Below are 20,014 nucleotides of genomic sequence, written 5' to 3'. Positions count from 1 at the left end.
GGTACGAGTTTCTGTACATTAGCCACATGCCTCATTCACTTCAGCTCAGCAGAAAGGACAGCAGATGAAAAATAAACTTTTAATGATTTAAATCATTATTTTCCTGTAAAATTGTTGGAGGAAAGTAGCTGTAAAGAAAACAGAAACTGTACGCAGTGAGGAACAGTAATTTTATTTAAATCTACTTCATGCATAAGCATGATAAAACCCCAATTTAACTTTGGCAAATATCACAACAGAAAAACCAAGCAGCCTATACAGAACAGTGAAAATGCCAAGGATACGGGTTCTCTACAGTTTCACTGCAGAGCAAATGGATTTAGAAGCCTCACTTTGGCTACATCATTTATAACCATATAATTAAATAAAGGTAGTCTTTCACTATCACTTCTTGACTTCTCCAAGATCTTCAATGCTATCATCATCCACCTAGGGAGAAAGAAAAGGCCAAAACACAGCATATTAATCTTCTTATATGTCTCAATATTCACCACTGAACACGTAATGAAGTATGGGAGAAGTACACAGCACCATTTGAGATTTCCTACTGTAAATTCTACACAAGTGAAATGTGTCTATAGGACATGGCCAAACCTACAGGGCTCTGAATAAAGACAGGCCTGCAGCTATTTCAGAAAGAACCTGGATACTAGAAATATTAAAACAAGGGAGAGTCAAACAAACCACCTACAATTACAGTGGTGCAACCAAGACTCGCAATCATCAACATTTCAGCCCAACCCCAAACTAGCTAATTCTCTTCTTCTGAAGCACAAGAGGTTTTGTTCCTGGTTGTTTCTTACTTTTGTTTTGTTTGTTGTGGTTTGTGTTTTTTTTTGGTTGGGTTTTTTTTTTTTGTTTGTTTTTTTAATTTTGCAATATTTTAAGCAATTTTGAAAAATAAGATGGCAATGTAAGAATACTTAGGCATTCACGGTTAAGAAGTGGTCACAAAGAAGCCAAAGATATCTGACAGCTGGACTTATCCCAACATGCCTTCCTCACTGTCATAGCCACAGTAACAGCACTACATGTTTAGAGAATTAATGCTTCTTGGACAATGGAAGCAATGTTTGACCTCAAATTTAATCACACCTTAACTTAGTCATTCATAGGTGGGGTTGCAACAACTGGTCTCTTATTTTTGCACAACAGTTCATGCTGCCAATGATGAAACCCTTTTTCAAAATCCCTGGAAGTCACAGGCTATTGTAGAAAACTAGAGTTCTGGCAGAAGGAAAGTTTGTTACCTCAGGCCACTTCTCCTGGATTACATCAATAATGTCATCCGTAAAATCCCCCTGAATGATGATTTCATCTTCTCCTGTTACTGAGGCACCGCAGGAAAATTTCTGAGCAAAAAACCTTTGTGCTTCCTTAAGATCAATTTCTGTTAATGGGAAAACGGACAGTTTAAGTACAGCCATTTCATACAAGTGTTCTCAAGCTTAAAACCTGAATCTTGTTTTAACTGTTGAAAAACTAGTGGCAGTTTACAGTTAAAGCTCTGCTTCAATTTTCATTGAAAGCAAAAGTCTGTTGTTTACATACAAAATAACTGACACTACAAATCTAGCAAACTCTTAAGGCAAAAATCGCTGAATGTCCCTTACACATTCTGTTTATGTAGGTCTGTGCTACACACACTCGCCAGAAAAGCACATGCAGAACTGTTTAAAAAGCACCTCCAGTTCTGAGTAACCCTCATAGTTACTGAGCAAGTTTTTCCATAGAATTGCTTCAGTATGTTCTTTTCAGAAACACAACCCAACAATTTTTGCAACTGGCTTCCAGCACAAAGATATGTATCCAGTTCAGATCAAGCTAGTGCATATCACCGATCCCTCAAGAAAACTGATGATATTCTCATGCAGGAAATACGTAACATATCTTGTTAGTACAACCAAGGTTAAACCTTACCTTTTTAACAGAATTCATGATCAAAGTGTGAAGTAAGATGTTATAAACACCAAGTGGCTGTTTGCAGCTGAACCAAAGCTACATAGGACAGCTTTGTTGGTGTATTTTGGTAACGATTTGACTGCTGTCCTAGAAAGGCAGTTAAAGCCTTACTTAATCAGACTCAAGAATAGGTAAAAATAATTGTCAAGAACATATTTGGAAGTTTGATGGAAATAAGCATCTTTTTGAAAATAAACATGCTTATAGTTAAAGAGAATAGACTACTCTCAAGTCTAGCAAGTGGACTCCTATGGAAAGCTGTGTTTCAAAAAAACCTGTAACCCTATTTGTTTGCAAATACTGTGGAAATAAGGACTTTAACTTATCACTGAGGGAAGTTGGTGTACCTCTGTCATGCTTTGGAACTGCTAAAAGCACCTTGGGACTTTCAAGTTGCACAGATGGAAGCAGATCACTCAATGTAATACTATCAGAAGAAACACCATGAGGTCAAAGACAAGCACATCTAAGACCAACAAAAACCACATAATAAAACTCACCAAACGTTGCAAGGCCGCATACTCTTGTGACATATTTTTTCTTTGCTCTAGGAATTTTAGCTATTGTAACTTTCTGTGGTACAGTCTTCTTCTTCTGTTTTATCTGACCTCTTCCACCTTTAAAACAGAGTATAAATTTACATAATTAGTTAAATGATGTCATACTTAAAGAAAAAAAGCACGTAAGATCAGATTTCATCCCTATCAACAAATACACTGCCGTCTCCTCATTTGTGTTGGTAAACAAAAATATTTTGCACATTGTCTCACATTCAGGTTTTTTTTATTACTAATAAAGAAAGGTCCCATGTCCTCAAAGCTCAGTATTACAAGAAATAAAAATGTATGCATGTCAAATGTGTGTTCAAGTACAGTTTGCACAGCAGAACCCCACTACAATTAACAAAAAATGTTTTTTTTTCCCCACACTTCAGTAATCACTGCATTTGGTCTACATTTAACCCCTTGTTCAGGAATTGTTCTTTGGTTGTAATTCTAAGAACAAATCACTACTTTATTGTTTTTAATGAGTTTAAGATCCTTAGGATTTGTGTCTGAGGCAAAGCAACTTACTCATATCCATTTACTGAGGCCATAAGGACATGCCTGCTCAGGCTGCTGGGTTAAACAGGAGACTAAGTTATAGATATCTGTGTACGACCCCAGTATGAACCATATATCTGAGCTAGCAGAAAACACCACGCTTGAGACAGAAGCCAGATACGGTAGTTGACTGCCAAACTTCCACATGATTTAACATCATCTTTCTTACTGTTTCTAGGCCAACCTGAAGGAACACTTCACTTATCAGGCATTTATTAGTCTGAGTAAAGCATGCAGAAGATATATTCCATTCATTAGGATTCTTCAAGTCAGATTAAGATCTTAGTTAACTTTGTATGCAGTCATCAAGTTACTCCAGGGTAACAAAAGCTTCATGTTCTCAAGACTTCTCAGCATGAAAACCTAGAGAATTTATGACAAGAAAACTAATCCCTTGTGACTACTTTTTCTAACATGCAGCACTTTCAATTCTACATTACTATAAATTGGTATCTGGTAATTAAGACAGTCAATTTCTGTCTTAAAATATCTTCACTACATTTCTGCAACAAGTTTTTGTTTGCTTTTCCTTAACCTCTCTCTTACGGTCAATCTTATACCATCATACTTAACACCATACCATAAGTTTTCATAAAACAGATTCTAGGAGAAATTCCCTAAATGTTTTAAACACTATTATTTTAGAACAAAAACCCAGACTGAACATTAACCATACCATACCATGCAATAAATTCATGTTGAAAGAAAATGTCCTGAAGTCTCTGGAAAAAGCATCCAAGCCACAGAACATAAATTACTGTTGTCGCTACACATAGCCTACTGACAAGGTAAATATAACTTGGTTACCAAGACACAAAAATAAAACATCTGCAGTGATATGTGGCTTAAAATCAGAATCTTACTGGGCTATTAACCACATTTCTGAAGCACTACAGACACACCTAACACTTCACAGGCAAATGCATATTAACAACCCCAGCATTCCGATTTGTGATGGAAAGCATGTTAGTTAATTAAACAGAACTCCAACGATAGAAGATGTTTAAATTGTTTCATATAATTTACATCTTCCAAAGTTGTTTTTTGAAACTGTTTTTCCATTAATATTGCTGGGAAGAGACACAGCTGTTAATGAAGATATAGGTGATAAAGTGTTAAAAACATAAAACCAAATGCTGTTACAAGAATACAGAGGAAGAGTGAAAGGAAAAAAGGCAAAAGCAGTGTCATGAAGCATTAACAGAGGAAAGCAGCCTTTGGTCTACTTGGCAAGCAACCTATAAGCTGCTGTTAAACGGAGCAGAAACAAGTATTCGGGGGTGGGGGCATGCCAGCTGATTTTAGGTTGAGAATTACTCCCTGAATAATGCAATAGCAATGACAGAACAATAAGACACATGATGCAGGTCATCTTTCACTTGCCATTACTAGTGTCCAATTCTTTCAGCAACATATATCACTGCACTAACTCTGCTACCACTGGAAGAAAGATACTGACTGTCTTTCATGCAGAGTCAAAGGGTAGCTAACAACCAAAATGCAAGGAATCTGTGCTATACTCCAGATTGGCAGGTGAGAAAGGGATACCCCAAACTGCTTAATAAATCAGTACCACATTCAACTATTTAGACCTTGCCTCTCTTTTGCTTCTTCTTCTCTTCTTCTTCTCCCACAGTTCCTTGGCCTTCTCCAACCCCAGCTTCCTGTTTAGGTGAGTTTTCTTAAATACATCAGAAAGGAGTGGGGAGAACAAAGAACAAAATTAGTGGTCAGACAGCTACAGCCTTACAGGAACAGGAATTAAGGTACAGGGATGTTTTGCTAAATCCATAAACTCTTTGCTTGAGTACAGCAGCCTCTTCACTGATGTGTGTTACATCTTCATTATAGTACTTGTGCAAATTAGAACTTCAGAGAAGCCTTAGCTCAAACATGCAGTTACAATTTCAGTACAGTCCTTTCACATAATTTCCACAAAGAGAGAGAAATTAATGATAGTGTTAATATTGAAATTCCAAACACAAATCAACAAGATTCTTATGATTAATGACCTTTCCTCCAGTCATCCACAGTAGACTGCACATAGTACATGGATGACTGGTTACAGTAGGAACCTTAAGAAAGCTCAAACATTATAACTGAAACTACACATCGTTTATTCAGTGTTTTCTGACATTATCAAATATATTTTCACAGCATCCAAATGCATGGTAGACTCCCAAGAAAATGACTAACTTTCACACTTGATACAGCAGGAAAAGAGAAGAGATCAGAATTGGATAAGCTTGCAGATTTCTGATTATGCCTAAGGGTACATATCAGTTAGAAAAGATTCTTACCTACTGTAAGTTTTGCAAACTCATCTGGAAAATTCTTTTCTAACCATTGTCTGCATTTAGTCACATCAGGCATGTATTCGCAGTACTAGAGAAGAAAGGTCATATGAATGCTGTTAGCAGAGTAACTACAAAATACATCACAAATACGTCGAAATACATTTGCTATTCAGCTCAGCCATTTCTCCTTAAGATGATTGAATACAAATACTACACTAGTGCATAAGAAACTTAGTGTCATCCTAAAGATGACAGGCTGAAACAGAACTGCCACGATGAGGAAAAGCCAGAAAAGATCAGAAAGAATCAAAGTTGGGAATCACAGGACAGAAAGAAGAAACTCAGGCAACAAAAAAATCAACTCACCTCTGTTGGTAATGAACAGACTGGAGAAAGAAGAGAAGGGAAAAAAAATATTACAAAAAGAAGCTCTCCACCTACAGCCTTAGTGTTAAATTCAAAATGGCATTCTAAAGTTAGGAATGATTTCTTACGTCATAACTTCTGCTTATAACCACACATTGACTCAAAAAGATTATTTTATCGATACCACTCCACATTTAATTTTTTCTCTTACTCATTAGCTCACACGCTCTGCATTACGATAAAATTATCACAGCAAGAGCAGTCAGTCAACGAAGGAAGGGAAGGTGATGTCTACACCTTTGGTAAAGGTTGCAGAAAGAAACACCACCTCTACCCAAGGCAAAAGATATACCTGATAGATTACCACGTGGTTTGGTTAGCTTTCCTTTTTCAAAGAGCTGCCAATGTCTGGAAGAGGGGCTCAGCCCCAGAACAAACTCAAACCAATCGTGCAGACTTTCACACTCAACAAGGGTTCTTTCCTAATCCCCTGCAACTGTATTCAAGGGCAAAGCAAATTAAGAAACCTATCTAAAAACCATACCTGTCAAGATTATTTACTTTCCTTTAAACTTCATCCACATAACTACAAATGCAATGAGTAAAAAATAATTCTAAACATACCACAACAATTACTTTAATGAATTCTAACTTTACTTTTGATTGTTATACTAATGCTCAGAGACCTTTTCTGTACTAAAGGCTTTACAGACTTTCTGCAGGAAGAGATCTCTGCTCAACAGTTCCCATCCTGATCACCACTCCTCCTTCTTTTACACAAAGAAAGCTGTTAGTACCTTCATCTCTCTGAGGGAAGACCCCTACATTTCACAAAAAAAAACTTTACATAAAATACACAACACAAGCTATTTCAGAAAAACTATCAGCAAAGTCAAGCTGACCACAGTCTAGCTTCTCAATAAAAGCTAATCAAAAGAAAATCTCCAATTCTCTCATTTGTTCTGCTAAGCTGCCCTCACAAACAGCACATTGTAAGAATTGTGGACAACTGCCCCTTCAGCACTTGCCTCCGCAGTAGAGAACCCGGAGAGGATAGTCGGCATCTGACCTGGCACCGCTCCTTATGTCTCCTCTGCAGTCAGGGACCACAGGCTCAGCTACATCTGTGGCCATGTCACAAGCCTGGAGGTCACAGAACAAAAGAATCAGGACCTAAGTTCTGGGTTAAAGTTATTCACATCTTTCCCAACTCAACAAGAATTCCAAAGACCGACAAATCCTGGAGAAAATAGGTACAATCTAAGAATAGCAAAAGAGATCAGGGAATAAAAAATAGAAGTCAAGAAATAATGAAAAAATATGGGGAAAAAGGCTGCAAAAGATATTGAGCAGTATGAAATTTTAGCACATAAAGGGAAAAAAACCCGAAGTGACACAAAAGATCTGCAAGAACACTACATGGAATTACAGAACATACTGGGTTAAGCAAAATGTGAAGTATCATGTTAAATCAACGGCATATGAACAGTGTGTGCACTGGGGATGTGGAGGGAGGTATTGACAGTATACTAGCAAAGAAAACAGTCATTTAAATCAGCATCCGAAGTTACAATCTGATCCTAGGACACTGGCAAAAAAAAACCCCGAACACCACAAAACAATCTCAACCTGCTAGTACATTTAATAATGGTTTACACACACAAATTTTCAGGCAAGAGACTTATAAAATAGGCATCAACAGGGAAGGGGTTTGCAATGCATAGGAAGTCCCCCAGGATCATGGGAGCAAGCAGGGTATGTGTGCAGAAGGCTCTGAGCCTGGATCATGTACCAGCTGTGCCATGGGCTGCGAAGATAGCTGAGGGGAAATGCCAGGGTGCCAGAGGTGGGGGGGGATGCGGTGGGGGGACCGCGGGGAAAGGCAGTAGACGGTCATAATGAGGGGAAGAATGCTGGGGTACCCGTGGAGATCCCAGACGGGAAAGGTGCTGGGTAGTAGGGGGGAAAAGTGAGGGTAGGTCGAGAGAAAAGGGTGCTGGGGATCACAGACATGGTGGGATTGGGGGCTGAGCCGAGGGAAAGAGAGCGCAGGGTACCTAAGGGGGAAGGATGCTGAGGTACAGAAGGCAAGAGGGATCACCCCGAGGGGAGGCAGAGCCGCGGTACCGGAGAGGAGGGAGAGGGAGGCTGTCGGAGCTGAGGGAAAGACGCTGTAGCCGCGGCGGGTAAGGCGGGGCGCAGGGGACAGGCCACCCGCCGCTGGGACGGGACGGGACGGGGCGGCGGAGCCCTCAGAAACGAGCGGGGGAGCGGGGAAGGGCCGGGGGCGGCGGCAGCGTGGCGTTACCCGGGAGGCCCCTCAGGCTGCCGCGGCGGGGGGGAGGCAGCAGCGGCTCCTCCTCTGCTGGCGGCGGCAGCTCCTCACACACCGCGCGGCACGTGCGCCCGCCCCCGCGCCGCCGCCGCCGCCGCCGCCGCCGTCGTCGTCGTCGTCGTCGTCCTCTCGCGAGAGCCGCGCGCAGCCGCCGCCGCCGGCTACTCCGTGGCGGGGGCAGGCGGGTGCCAGCCATTGGTCTGCCCGCGGCACGTGACCAGGTGGGCTACGGGCCGCCGCAGCGACCAGTCCCCGCTGCAGCGGGAGAGGCCCATCCGCCGCCATGCCCCGGTACGCGCAGCTGGTGATGGGCCCAGCGGGCAGCGGGAAGGTGAGGCGAGCGGGCGGGAGCGGGGAGGCGACTGTCAGCAGGAGTAACGCGTCCCTGACGGCGTGTGTGTATATATGTGTGTGTGTGCGCCTTGCAGAGCACGTACTGCGCCACCATGCTACAGCACTGCGAGGCGCTGGGCCGCGCCGTCCAGGTGGTCAACCTGGACCCGGCGGCAGAGCTTTTCGGTTACCCCGTCATGGCAGGTGAGGGCCGGCAGCCGCGGGAGGCCGCGTACGGCGACCGCCGGGCACTACCTGGGAGCTGAACAACTCGCCCCGCCTCGCGTGTCTCTTGTTCCAGACATTCGGGAGTTAATAGAAGTGGACGACGTCATGGAAGATGAATCCTTAAGGTTTGGTCCCAATGGCGGCTTGGTGTTTTGCATGGAATACTTTGCCAATAACTTTAACTGGCTAGAGGAAAGCCTTGGGCATGTGGAAGATGACTATATATTGTTTGATTGCCCAGGTAAACAGATGTTTGTGTTTTGTTATCGTTCTTCATACGCAATATAGAATGTGCAGTACTTTTTTTCCCCCCCTTGGTCATAATCATTCACAGGGTTTTTTTGCATTATTTACAGTTGTCAGAGTCACTTTCAGATGTTTCAGAAGCAAACTCGGTCCCAGGATAATTTGGGTGCCTGCACTGACTTCTGATAGCATCACATGGTGTGGGAACACTATGTTGACTGCTAACTAACACTAATTGGAGGACAAGGGAGGCAAACCCCCTTCTATTTCTTTCCACTTCTCTGGTATAAATTCATCCAAATACTGCCAGAGTTGACTGAAAAAAAGGATGCTTTCTTTATCTGCTTTTATTTATACTAAGTGCAATGCCCATATATATATAACTGATAAATCTTCCTGTTAGCTTCACAGTTCTGCATACTAATATCCTAAGTGTGCCCTAGGTCAGATCGAACTCTATACACATCTGCCAGTGATGAAACAGCTGGTGGAGCAGCTTCAGCAGTGGGAATTCCGCGTCTGTGGAGTTTTTCTTGTGGATTCTCAGTTTATGGTGGAATCTTTCAAGGTACTCATCTGAAATCTGTTGTAAAAGTTCATCCTGATAAAAAAGAAGAAATCTGAGCAATTTAGGGAGGTGGGTTTGTTTAGCCCAGAGGCAAGAGTGCTAAGCTTGGGGAGATCTGATTGTTCTCTTCAGCTGCCTCAGACACAGGTTGCAGCAAAGAAAATTCCAGTTGGATATAAAGAAAAAAATCCTGCATTGTAGGAATGGTCAGACTGGAAGAGGGGCACAGAGAGATTCTGTAGTATGCGTTTACGGAGTTACTCAAAACTTGGTTGGGCAAAACCCCTGAGCAATCTGATCTTTGAAACTGGCTCTGCTTTGAGTAGTGGTATGGAACAGATAACCTCTAAAAGTCCCTTCCAACTTAAATTCTGTAATTCTATGAGAGCTTTTTCGGATCTGTCGAGAGAGCAGGCCATTTTCCTCATCTAGCAGTAAGAATCCCAAGAAGGGCTTTGGGTTTTCTTAATGTTCTTTTCAGCAGCAGATCCAGATTTGAGACTTGGGAAATGGGATGGCAGATGGGATATGCAGCACCCCCCTTTTCCAGCAGAAAGAATGACTCCTCATGTGGCTTTGTGTCCATATTTCATATATTTATTGACTAGATTTGGTCTGTGATTGAGCGTCCTGCATGTTGGTGTTGTGTTTTTCTGAACTTAACTACATTGTTTTTCCTATTCCTTAAAGTTTATCTCTGGAATTCTGGCAGCACTCAGTGCAATGATATCTTTAGAGATTCCACAGATTAACATCATGACCAAAATGGATTTGCTGAGCAAGAAAGCCAAGAAAGAGATAGAAAAGTAAGATCAAAAAAATTCCTTACTTTGTAGTGTAATATCTTGGGGTAAACTTCACTCAAAATTCAGACTAATGTTTCCCACAATTAAAACATACTCTTTTCAAATGGGAGAAGATGCTTTTTTTTAATATTGAACATTGTCTTTAAATGTCTGGATGGGATGCTTACAATTCAGTTGGAGTCAAAAGGCTAGCTCCATGTTTGTACATATATCTGGATTTTTCTGTAAATAATTATCTTTAATAACTTAAGTCATTCTGAATGACCTTCCAGGGTACTGTACTTCAAAACCTAAACCAGAGGTGATCCTATCAGTTTTCTGATACTGAACATACTGAATTACTTATGTGTTACTTTTACATTTGTGAGAAAATTAAAGTTTTTCCCTGTGGTCTTCCTCAAAGCTTTCTTGAGTGTACAAGTATATTAGCAAAAATAAAAACCACTTAAGTTGTTTCTGCTAGCAGTCGTAATCTGAGATATTCAAATACTTAGAAAAACTATTTTTAAACATTTTAAGTTCTCCTGATACGGAGTTAGTTCGTTCAGATCACAGAGTGGTAGATGGCTTTGGTAGCTGTATAAAAGCACAATGACTCATTTGCTTTGTGGCTAAGGATTTTTTTGATGTTAATGATGATTTTATTTCTCTCAGGTACTTGGATCCAGATATGTATTCTATGATTGAAGATTCTACAAATATATTGAAAAGTAAAATGTTTAAAAAACTGACTAAATCTATATGTGGATTGGTAGGTATATTGCTTTTTAACTGGTACCCTTAAATTCAGTTCTGTATTTATAAACCATACTGTATGGTTGCTGACTTCATTATATAATACATTATATACTATATAAATAATTATATAATATATACTCTATAAATAATTATATAATATATATTTATATATTATATAAATATTTATATAATATATACTATATAATAATTATAATACATTATATAATATATAAATAAAACATTGTATTTATTTACCAGACTTACAGAGCCAGGATCTAAAAGATTCTTGGGCACTTGAGCATTTTACTTTTTGCGTATTTTAACTCAGTTTTTGACTTTTTCAGATTAACATAAGATTCTTTATACTGACATTTGGATTGTAGCCAATAAATTTTTCTGTGAATTCTGTTCTCTTAGCAATTTTGGAAAATGTGTTTTCCTAGTATGAAGAACTTAGGACTGATAGCCAGGTGTTCCACATGGGGAATTGCCATTGGTTTGCAGTGTGGCTTTAAAAGTTATTTTAGCAGTCCAGACGAGGAATACATGAGTTTGGTTTAAGTGGCTTAGAGTGGTTGAGAACTAGCTTACTGCATTTTCTTACTAATGTCTGTTAATCCTTTCTCTAGATTGATGACTATGGTATGGTTCGATTTCTACCTTTCGATCGCTCTGATGAGGAAAGTATAAACATAGTTCTGCAGCACATAGACTTTACCATTCAGTATGGAGAAGATCTTGAATTTAAAGAACCAAAGGTAATGTACTTCCAATGATAGGATGAAAAATTAAAAATGGGCCCATAATACAAGTTGTAGTCTAAATATGTTCTTTGCCTTGCCAATACATTATTATCTTAGTATGGTTCAAAATAAGCCATGTTTAGTCTTTTAGGGACAATGTTTACATCATCTTCATTTACAATTTAAAAGTGAAGTTCTTTAATATTATCTTGCATATGCAGACTGATCAAATGGTTGCATTTAGAAGTAATGCTTTGTTTTTTAAAAATAATGGCATTTTAAACTTCAGAGGTCAGAAAGGGCTATTAAGATCACTATGATTTCTTCCTACATGACTGTTCAAACTCCCCTCACAATTCCTGTGTTGAACCTATGTGTTGCATATGAGATACAGACTAGGAATATATTCTGTCATGTAAAATACATGATAGGAGACTGTTGTGTTAAAATCTGTTCCAAGCCCTGTCTAGTTTTATTATTCAGCTCATAAATCCAAAGGAACAAGTCCAGTGCTTTTAATTCCATTTTTAAAATCACTTTTGTACTTTTTAAGTATACAGAATACCTGGATCTAGATTTTGACCTATACAATTTTGATAGCTTTAGAAACAAATTGGTTTTTAGAAAGTTTTGCTACATGTCTTATGGAATCGTATTAGACGTCGTTCCTGCTGTTGTTTCTAAAATAAAACATCACAGAACAGACAATGTATAATAGCCACTAGGGAAAAGTCGTGTTTTTTCTTTTTTGTTTTCTTTTTGGCAGGAATGTGAAGAAGATAAATCTGCTCTTGTGGATGAATACTTTCAAGATCATGTAGATGAATAAAAAATGGATGTTCAAAAATGGGAGGAAATACTTTGCTTGTGTTACAAAAAGGAAAAAAAAAATCCACCCCTACACAAATATACTTAATGTTTTATCTGTAAGATAACTAATATTTATAGTGAAGTGAGCTATATGACCTCATAACTATTTTAATAAACATTTTTTATTCTTATGCATGTGTGTTATAAAATACATAGACTAGCATTAGTACATACATCTACATGTGAGGAACTTTTATATCTCATTTAAGCATAGTAGTGCTTAAAAAAAATCTAGTGATTTCCAAAAGAGACAAAGCCAAATAATATGTTGTAATAAATATTTATCTCCTGTACTGAGTAGTTAGTTTGTTAGCTGAGAGAAAGAAATTGTTCTAAGGGGTGAAAATTGTACTTCATGAACTGAAACCTGAATTAGACAAAGAGACAACTGGCAACTTCAAAGGGACATCTGGTCAGTGTGTGGTCTCTCACCCTTCTTGAAGAACATGAGTGTTTTACATTCCCTTTGGAAGAGCCCAGATTTTAAGCTGCCTTAAGGCTGCTTTTTGTACAACTTGCATGTGGCTTTAAGTGGTTTATACATCAATAACATCTTTAGCACAGCATAACACTTAAAAGAAAATAAATCAGCTTAAATAGAATTCAGTGATGGTCTTGTGCAATCACGTTAGAAACTTGCCAAAATCTTCGTTAACTAACACAATTAAGCTGCTATTTTTCCCTGAATAAAGAACTATTGCTCAATGTCACCTAAAAGTTATTAAAGTGTTTTTTCAAAGCCAGATTTCCAAAAACTGCCAGCCTTATGACCTCTACAATATCTCATGATACTCAGCATTTCTAAAACCTTACTCCCTAGCTCCAGGTAATTAGTGAATGCTGAGACTTGGGTTTTGAGATACTCGTTGCAGTCACCAGGAAGAGGTGAAAAAAAATCAGCTCTTCAGAGCTTTAAAACGTGGGGCCAAAAGCCCTGAATATATTTGTGTTTTAATAGTTATGGTGTAGGTTAACCTCATGATGGAGCAAGTCTTTATGCCCACACGGAGCAAATCACAGCATGGCAGGACCTGATCTGGCTGAATTGAAGCATGCAAACATTGGGAAAACTTTGGTGGCTTAACTCACCTCTGCACTGGCACATCCTTGGGACGAGTCATGTTTGTGGCATGTGGAAAGGACAAACCCCAGCCCTGCAGTTAGATTACACTGACTTGCCTTCCAAATCTCATTTTTTAATTCCTGACTCATGCCATGAGCCATTTACCAGGGAATAAATTGAGCATGCTGGGTCACACAAAAGGTGACGGCTTCATAGCTAACAGGAACATGCATCCTAAAATACCACATCCCTCCAAATACAACATGGTTGGACTCGTTTGGTGCTTCCTGATACCGAATGCCCTGCGCGGCCGGCCGCGCTTTGCACGTCGGGTCTGAGCAACGATGCCCAGGAGCGCTGCAAACGCGCAGGGGATAAAAACAGCTGCGAGCAAAGCATCCCCACCCGGGCTCTTGTCAAGCGCTGACCTTCGCTGGGGACATGAGCTCACCTCTGCTAGCGAGGACACAAGATGTCAGGGTGGCTGGAAAGGAGAAGGGTGGCACGGCGGGACTGAGGAGGGGGGGTTACTTGCAGCGCCAGCCACAGCAAAGGCGGAGGGGCAACTTCACGGAGGGGGGGAAAGCAAACAAGTCCCCATCATCGCGTGCTTTGAAAGCACCCTCTCCGCGCTGGCGGCTCCCCTGCAGGAGCGGTGCCTGTGGGGCGGTGCGGGCTGCGGGCCTCCGCTCCCGCTTCCCCTCCTCGCACCGCCTCTGCTGCCTCATTTCCTGCAGCGCAGGCTGAGGAGGAAGCTTTGCTTGGCCAGTTTCTCTCAGCTCCCCTCCTGCCCGGCCCCACCGAATTTGCGTCCTGCCCTTCAAGATGCCGGTGAGGGGGCTGCGCACCCGGCGCTTGGCGAGGCGGGAGGCCAGGGGAGGAGGGTTTGGGGCGGCGGGGGGCAGGCCGGGCAGGGCGGGAGCGACCCTGGGTTGGGGGAAAGGGGCTCTGCTGCCGGGGTCTGGCCGTGGGCAGCTCCGTGGGGGAGAAAAGGCGTTACAGCTGCGGGGAGCTCTGCTGAGAGCAGGGGATCGCTGTTTATGGGAGGCTGCTGCAAGGCCAGCGCCCTCCTCTTCCTCTTCCTCCTCCTGCCAGGGATCTACCCGCAGTCGGGAGGGTGGCAGCCCCCGGCTCCAGCGAGGGAGAAGGTGGTAAAAGCTGTGCTTCGTTCTGGTTTTGTTCACTCCACTTTCCTCTGCTTGAAATAAACTGCTTTTCTGTTTACCTCCCCTCCAACTGCATCCCCCTTTCCCCCCCGCAAAACCTCGGCTGTGAGGGGGTGAAGGCTTCCCAGTGGCCTGGCACGGTGTAGTGGGAATGCCTGGGAAGTGCTTAAACCTAATCTCACCAGTTGTTAAATTTCCCAGGAAAAATCTGTCATATGCAGAAAAATTTATTTTTTTTTTTACTTAGACCATTTTTAGAGTGCACAGAAGGGTCTTTTTTCAAGTGTGTGGGTATGTGTTAAGCCTGGCTTTATTGACTCTATTTTATTTCCATGTCTAGCTAATAGTATTAGATAAAAATATTTTGTAATGACCAACTAACTTTCAATGAACTATGCAGTGCTCCATGACTTAGGCAGGAGAGCAGGGCTGTTACCCCCCAGGACTGTACAGAATGGGGTTAGGCAGCCCAGGGATGAAGCAATGCCTGCAGACCAGCCATGCCAATTTTATCCTGTCTCCCACCACCATGACTGTAAATGGTGCCAGTGACAATGCTTTCACGATCTTCACCAGAATGGCACAAAGATCTGGGCCTAATTAGAAAACAGCAATTGTCTGTGCAAGAAAAAATTGCTGGAAGCATCACTAATGAACTAGACACTGACTCCTGTTTGATGAAGACACAGGGGAACATGATCGGACACGAAAATGTCTATTTTCAGCAGCATTAATAACCAGCCTTCCCCCCCATCTGTAGGCTTACCACTCAACTTTAATGGACTCTGACACCAAGCTAATTGGGAACATGGCACTGTTACCCATCAGAAGCCAGTTCAAAGGCCCAGCACCTCGGGAAAGTAAGTTTTTAATAATCTCTGAAAACCCGCCTGTATATAGCTCATCATCATCTCATGGTTTGCTCCAATCCAGCCCTAGCAAGAGCGACAAGAGAACTCACAGGTTGGAAGTTGAGTACTTTGCAGTTTATAGAGGAGGAAAAAATGTTTTCAAATACTTAAGTTGTGCAAATTGTAGAAAAAATTGTGCACAGCTAAATATGCACTGTGCTCCAGCTAAAGCAGTTGTTTCAGTACATAAAGCCTATGGTTAAAATTCTCGTGCTTCTTCCTGTGTCTCACTGTGCTCTTCGGTAGGTTTTGGGGAGGACGTGGTGGTGTAAACCCTCTGCTGTCAGAGGAAGTGGAGGTTTAGCTACGGAGAAGTTAGGTCTTGGGTCTGCAGATTAAGATACTCTGCTGCTCGGAAGGACAAGGAGCAGGATAGGCAGAACTTCAGGGTAGGGGGCTTCAGAAATTTAAATGGAGTTACGGGCATCCCAGCAGAGTCTGCAGGCAGCCTGGTACGGATTCCCCTTCAGTACGTGAAGTAGCAGTTCCCAGGCAGGTTAAGCCCTGGTAGTGTAGCAGTTCAATTTGAGAAAGGAAATCTTTCTAGATGTAAGCAGTCTCGGATGATAGCAAAAACAGGTGAAAGTCACAAGTAAGCTTGCCACTATGTGTTCTGCTTACCTTCCCTTTTTTTGATGAAGATAATGAAGTTTGTCTGATTGTGGTGTTGTCCTTTCTGCAAAAACATTTTTGTGTCCTGAGAAGACTTCTGTGCTGCTAAAACGGTGGTGAGTTACTCAACTAGTAGAAAAATGGGGAACTGCTGAATTGCTGCCTTTTGTGAAGTGAGAAATCATGAGGAGAAAAGAAGGGAGGAATTTAATTAAGGAAGCTTAATATTATGGTTTGAGCACACCAGTGTTTCACACAGCAATGACTGTTTTCTATTACATAGTGCTGTCTTCTGCTTTTTGTAAATACCAAGGTTTTGCCTTTGCAATAATCCTTATTTATGTATTTCAGTGAGTAAAAGTTACCACCAAATGTAGTATAATGGTGCACTGTTTAACTCTGTATTTCTTTTTTGTTAGCTAAGGACACAGATATTATAGATGAAGCCATCTACTACTTCAAAGCTAATGTTTTCTTCAAAAATTATGAAATCAAGGTAATTTTTTGTGATACTGTGAATGTAGTACTTCTTTGGAGGGTTGGTGCTGTGAATATAAATCTATTTTCAATGAAATAATTCTACTAGATAACAAAAACTCCCCTTCCTCCCACTTTAAAAATTAAGTTGGAAAAATGCAATGAATTGAAAGTCCCTCTCTCATGGGGAAATTGCAGGCCAAAATGGCTTGAACTTACTCCTGTTTCAAACTTTTATCAGTTCCATAGTCTCCCTTAATCTGAGAGTTGTTGGGCTCTGTGCTTGCTCTTGTTTTGCAGAATGAGGCTGACAGAACGCTGATCTATGTAACCCTCTACATTTCTGAGTGCCTGAAAAAGCTGCAAAAGGTAACAAAAGTGAATTTCTATGCAGGATGAAAACTGAGTCTGTTCTGGGGATCATACTCAGGAAAGGATTTATTGATATTCTCCTCCCAGTGGCACAAGTAATCCTGTTCACCCCAGTTCCAGTTGTCAGAGTCACAGATACTTCAAGGCTGTGGATCTCTAAAGATATGTTGTGTGCTGTTCTTGATGAGTTTTTGTGTGTTACAGATTGGTAAAATATTTGGGTCTAATGTTCCATCAGCTTTGGTTTACAACTGTTAATCCATTGTTTGCCTGGTTCTTCCAGTGTAACTCCAAAGGCCAAGGAGAGAAAGAAATGTACACACTAGGAATCACTAACTTCCCAATCCCCGGGGAGCCTGGCTTTCCACTTAATGCCATTTATGCCAAACCTGCCAACAAGCAGGAGGAAGGTAAGGCTAATCCAGGACCTCTGAAGGCTTCTTTGGGTTCATACTTTACTAGATGCATTTTTGTGACTGCAATTAGTAAAATTACCATTAAAGCTGAATCTTCTAAATCTGCAGTTCTGTCTTCTGAGGGAAGCAGAAGCTGGATTTTCTGTCTTCAGGGGCCTAGTGACTCCCCTGGATCCACAGATCCAACAGAACAAATTAATAGGGGTCTGAGTCTGCCTTTTGCATCAACATAATCACTAGCTAAACCCTGTAATGGTGCCCAAGCCAGCTGCTGCACTGGCAGAATGGGAAGCCCACAATAATGAACAGAGGTAGCTGTGTGAAGAAAACAATTTGGATGATCCTTTTTATTGGTACAAATATCATAAAAATCCCAAGTATCGCTGTATATTGAGCAAACCAACTCAGCCAGCCAACAAGAACCTGCAGATGTGTCACTTTCTGCTTTAAGCAGTGATACCTGATGCTTCCCTGTTAAATTTAATTTGACTTGGTGCTGCCTCAGTTTGCAGTTTTTTCCTGTGCTGTGTTTCAGAGGTGATGAGGGCCTACCTGCAGCAGCTGAGGCAAGAAACGGGTCTTCGCCTTTGTGAAAAAGTATTTGATCCTCAAAGTGACAAGCCTAGTAAGGTAAGAGTTCAGTGCAATCATCACAGATTTGATGAGAGGTGTGATGTGTTTTTTTCAGAAATGTGTGGAGAGAAGTGAGATGATGGGGTGAGGCATCAGGTATGGGTAACTTTGGCACAAGCTTCCTCTGTTTTACAAGGCTTGTGAAATAGCAGGCTGCAAGTTATCAATAAATTTAATCTGTAATGTGGTAAGACAGTGAATGCCAATTTGGGTTATTTTAAAAAGCAGGGCAGTAATAAGTGGTGTCTGGTTCAACTCTTCAAAGTATTGCACATCTGCTGTGGGCTAGGTTTTCAAATGCAAATTCAGAGGCATGAGAGATGCTGTTTATCTTCCCACGCAGTTCTGATTTGATAGCTTCTTTGAAGTAGACCATTTTGCCTCATACTCAGATTAAAAAACGAGCTAATCAATGAATGACTTGCCTCCTGACTGTTCATATGTTTCATGTGCAAATGTGACTGCATTTAATATTGAAATTATTTAGGCTAATTTAGTTTCAAAGGCATAGCTTTCCGATGCTTCCCTTATTTATGATTATATTGGAATAAACAGTAAAAATAAAATAATAGAAGTAGAATGTCCCACCTTCAGAGTCTTGTGTTATAAATTCATTGGGTCCTTTCCTGTCCTCTTGTTCACCTACATTTCAGTAGAAACCAAGGTGGAAAACTGTATATGCAAAACCGGAGCCTTGACATTTGTTATTTGTTAGAGGATGAATACTTAGAAGTCACTATTTTGTTTATTGCATGAAAACTGCTTTTGAGTATTTTCTGACTTTGTACTTCCTTCTGCAGTGGTGGATCTGCTTTGTGAAGAGACAGTTCATGAACAAGAGTCTGTCAGGTCCTGGGCAGTGAAGAGGCAAAGTACAACAACATTAAACATTTCCACATCCAGGTGTTTAGGTATTTTGCCTTTGTTTTGGATACATTTTGTACCAAGGAAGAATTAAGTACTTTATGAAGAAAAAAAAAAACAAAAACAAAAACCCACAAACCAATCAATGAGGGATAAAGGGAGGGAAAGCGAAAAAATAATTTGAGTAATGTAAGCAAATATTATTAAGCTGGTGCTTAATAAGTGATTTCTAACATGCTGTTTCAGGTGGAAGCTGCTTTTAGTATCAGTGGCTAGAGCTATCATTTAAAACAGGGCTTGTATTTAAGAGAAAAAATGGGCTTGTCTGTGGGGCAGGGGGAGCTGTGTAATTGCTCTACTGGCTAGAGTCTTGGTATCGTATGTCCAGGGAAAACACTCCTCTCATGCTGTGTTGTCGAGTGCAGTGATTTTTACCTTGTTTTCAATAAACTTAGCTTGTAATTAATGTGGTAACTACTTTATCTCTTACAGATAGCCTTCAAAGAAATCAGAGTTTGGTTGTTTTGTTTTGTTTTGTTTTGTTTTGTTTTGTTTTGTTTTTGTGGGGTTTTCTTTTTTTGTTGTTGTTTTTTTTTTTTTTTTTTGTGAAAAAAACATCATTATTGTGTAATGGTAATCAGGTGAATCACTCCCACTGAAAATGAGATCAATACAGGGGCTGTAGTTTATAGCAATGTACCTGGTTATTTAGCAGGTCTTTTGCAGAGCAGTGCTCCATTGTACTAAAGTGCCCTCACAGGGCAAGGTAGGCAGAGTACATACAGTTTAGTCTGCCTTTGTGATGGCAGATTCAGCCAAACACAACAGTCACACAATACTGGCAAAAATTGTGTCTGCTTTGATCAGTCAGATGGCTTCTTGAAGAACTGCAAATCCAAGTTCGT

The 20,014-nt window shown here is 40.9% G+C and overlaps 3 protein-coding genes across 3 annotated transcripts; 2 read left to right on the top strand and 1 right to left on the bottom strand.

Moving 5' to 3' along the window:
- Positions 1-151: 151 nt before the first annotated feature.
- On the bottom strand, positions 152-8,211 carry DENR (density regulated re-initiation and release factor). Its single transcript, XM_033008303.2, has 8 exons — positions 8,037-8,211; positions 6,757-6,871; positions 5,729-5,748; positions 5,366-5,450; positions 4,663-4,746; positions 2,463-2,579; positions 1,251-1,390; positions 152-429 (listed from the first exon to the last, which is right to left on the bottom strand). The coding sequence occupies exons 2-8, from the start codon at positions 6,860-6,862 to the stop codon at positions 385-387; spliced, it is 597 nt and encodes a 198-aa protein (XP_032864194.1). The 5' UTR covers positions 6,863-6,871; positions 8,037-8,211; the 3' UTR covers positions 152-384.
- A 57-nt stretch (positions 8,212-8,268) lies between these two features.
- On the top strand, positions 8,269-12,598 carry GPN3 (GPN-loop GTPase 3). Its single transcript, XM_033008302.2, has 8 exons — positions 8,269-8,394; positions 8,492-8,600; positions 8,698-8,865; positions 9,314-9,438; positions 10,129-10,244; positions 10,899-10,995; positions 11,612-11,740; positions 12,492-12,598. The coding sequence occupies exons 1-8, from the start codon at positions 8,347-8,349 to the stop codon at positions 12,552-12,554; spliced, it is 855 nt and encodes a 284-aa protein (XP_032864193.1). The 5' UTR covers positions 8,269-8,346; the 3' UTR covers positions 12,555-12,598.
- A 1,748-nt stretch (positions 12,599-14,346) lies between these two features.
- Positions 14,347-19,575, top strand: ARPC3 (actin related protein 2/3 complex subunit 3). The gene is made up of 7 exons (XM_033008386.2): positions 14,347-14,489; positions 15,585-15,684; positions 16,767-16,843; positions 17,125-17,193; positions 17,480-17,606; positions 18,148-18,242; positions 19,046-19,575. Exons 1-7 carry the CDS (start codon positions 14,484-14,486, stop codon positions 19,106-19,108), a joined length of 537 nt encoding a protein of 178 aa, XP_032864277.1. The 5' UTR covers positions 14,347-14,483; the 3' UTR covers positions 19,109-19,575.
- Positions 19,576-20,014: the final 439 nt, after the last annotated feature.

The sequence above is a fragment of the Tyto alba genome, unplaced genomic scaffold (assembly GCF_018691265.1).
Source record: "Tyto alba isolate M040663 unplaced genomic scaffold, T.alba_DEE_v4.0 Super-Scaffold_44, whole genome shotgun sequence".
Lineage (NCBI taxonomy): Eukaryota > Metazoa > Chordata > Aves > Strigiformes > Tytonidae > Tyto > Tyto alba.
This window is presented reverse-complemented; position numbering and strand designations above follow the sequence as displayed.

Excerpts from the sequence above, each read along its gene's own strand:
- DENR (XM_033008303.2), bottom strand. The coding sequence starts at position 6,862 with ATGGCCACAGATGTAGCTGAGCCTGTGGTCCCTGACTGCAGAGGAGAC. Across the intron at positions 5,749-6,756 it reads CCGGGTTCTCTACTGCGGAG|TCTGTTCATTACCAACAGAG; the intron begins GCAAGTGCTGAA and ends TTCTTTCTCCAG. Across the intron at positions 2,580-4,662 it reads GAAGAAGAAGCAAAAGAGAG|GTGGAAGAGGTCAGATAAAA; the intron begins GCAAGGTCTAAA and ends TCTGTTTTAAAG.
- GPN3 (XM_033008302.2), top strand. The coding sequence starts at position 8,347 with ATGCCCCGGTACGCGCAGCTGGTGATGGGCCCAGCGGGCAGCGGGAAG. Across the intron at positions 8,601-8,697 it reads CGGTTACCCCGTCATGGCAG|ACATTCGGGAGTTAATAGAA; the intron begins GTGAGGGCCGGC and ends CTCTTGTTCCAG. Across the intron at positions 10,996-11,611 it reads CTAAATCTATATGTGGATTG|ATTGATGACTATGGTATGGT; the intron begins GTAGGTATATTG and ends TCCTTTCTCTAG.
- ARPC3 (XM_033008386.2), top strand. Across the intron at positions 17,194-17,479 it reads GCCTGAAAAAGCTGCAAAAG|TGTAACTCCAAAGGCCAAGG; the intron begins GTAACAAAAGTG and ends TGGTTCTTCCAG. Across the intron at positions 18,243-19,045 it reads AAAGTGACAAGCCTAGTAAG|TGGTGGATCTGCTTTGTGAA; the intron begins GTAAGAGTTCAG and ends TTCCTTCTGCAG.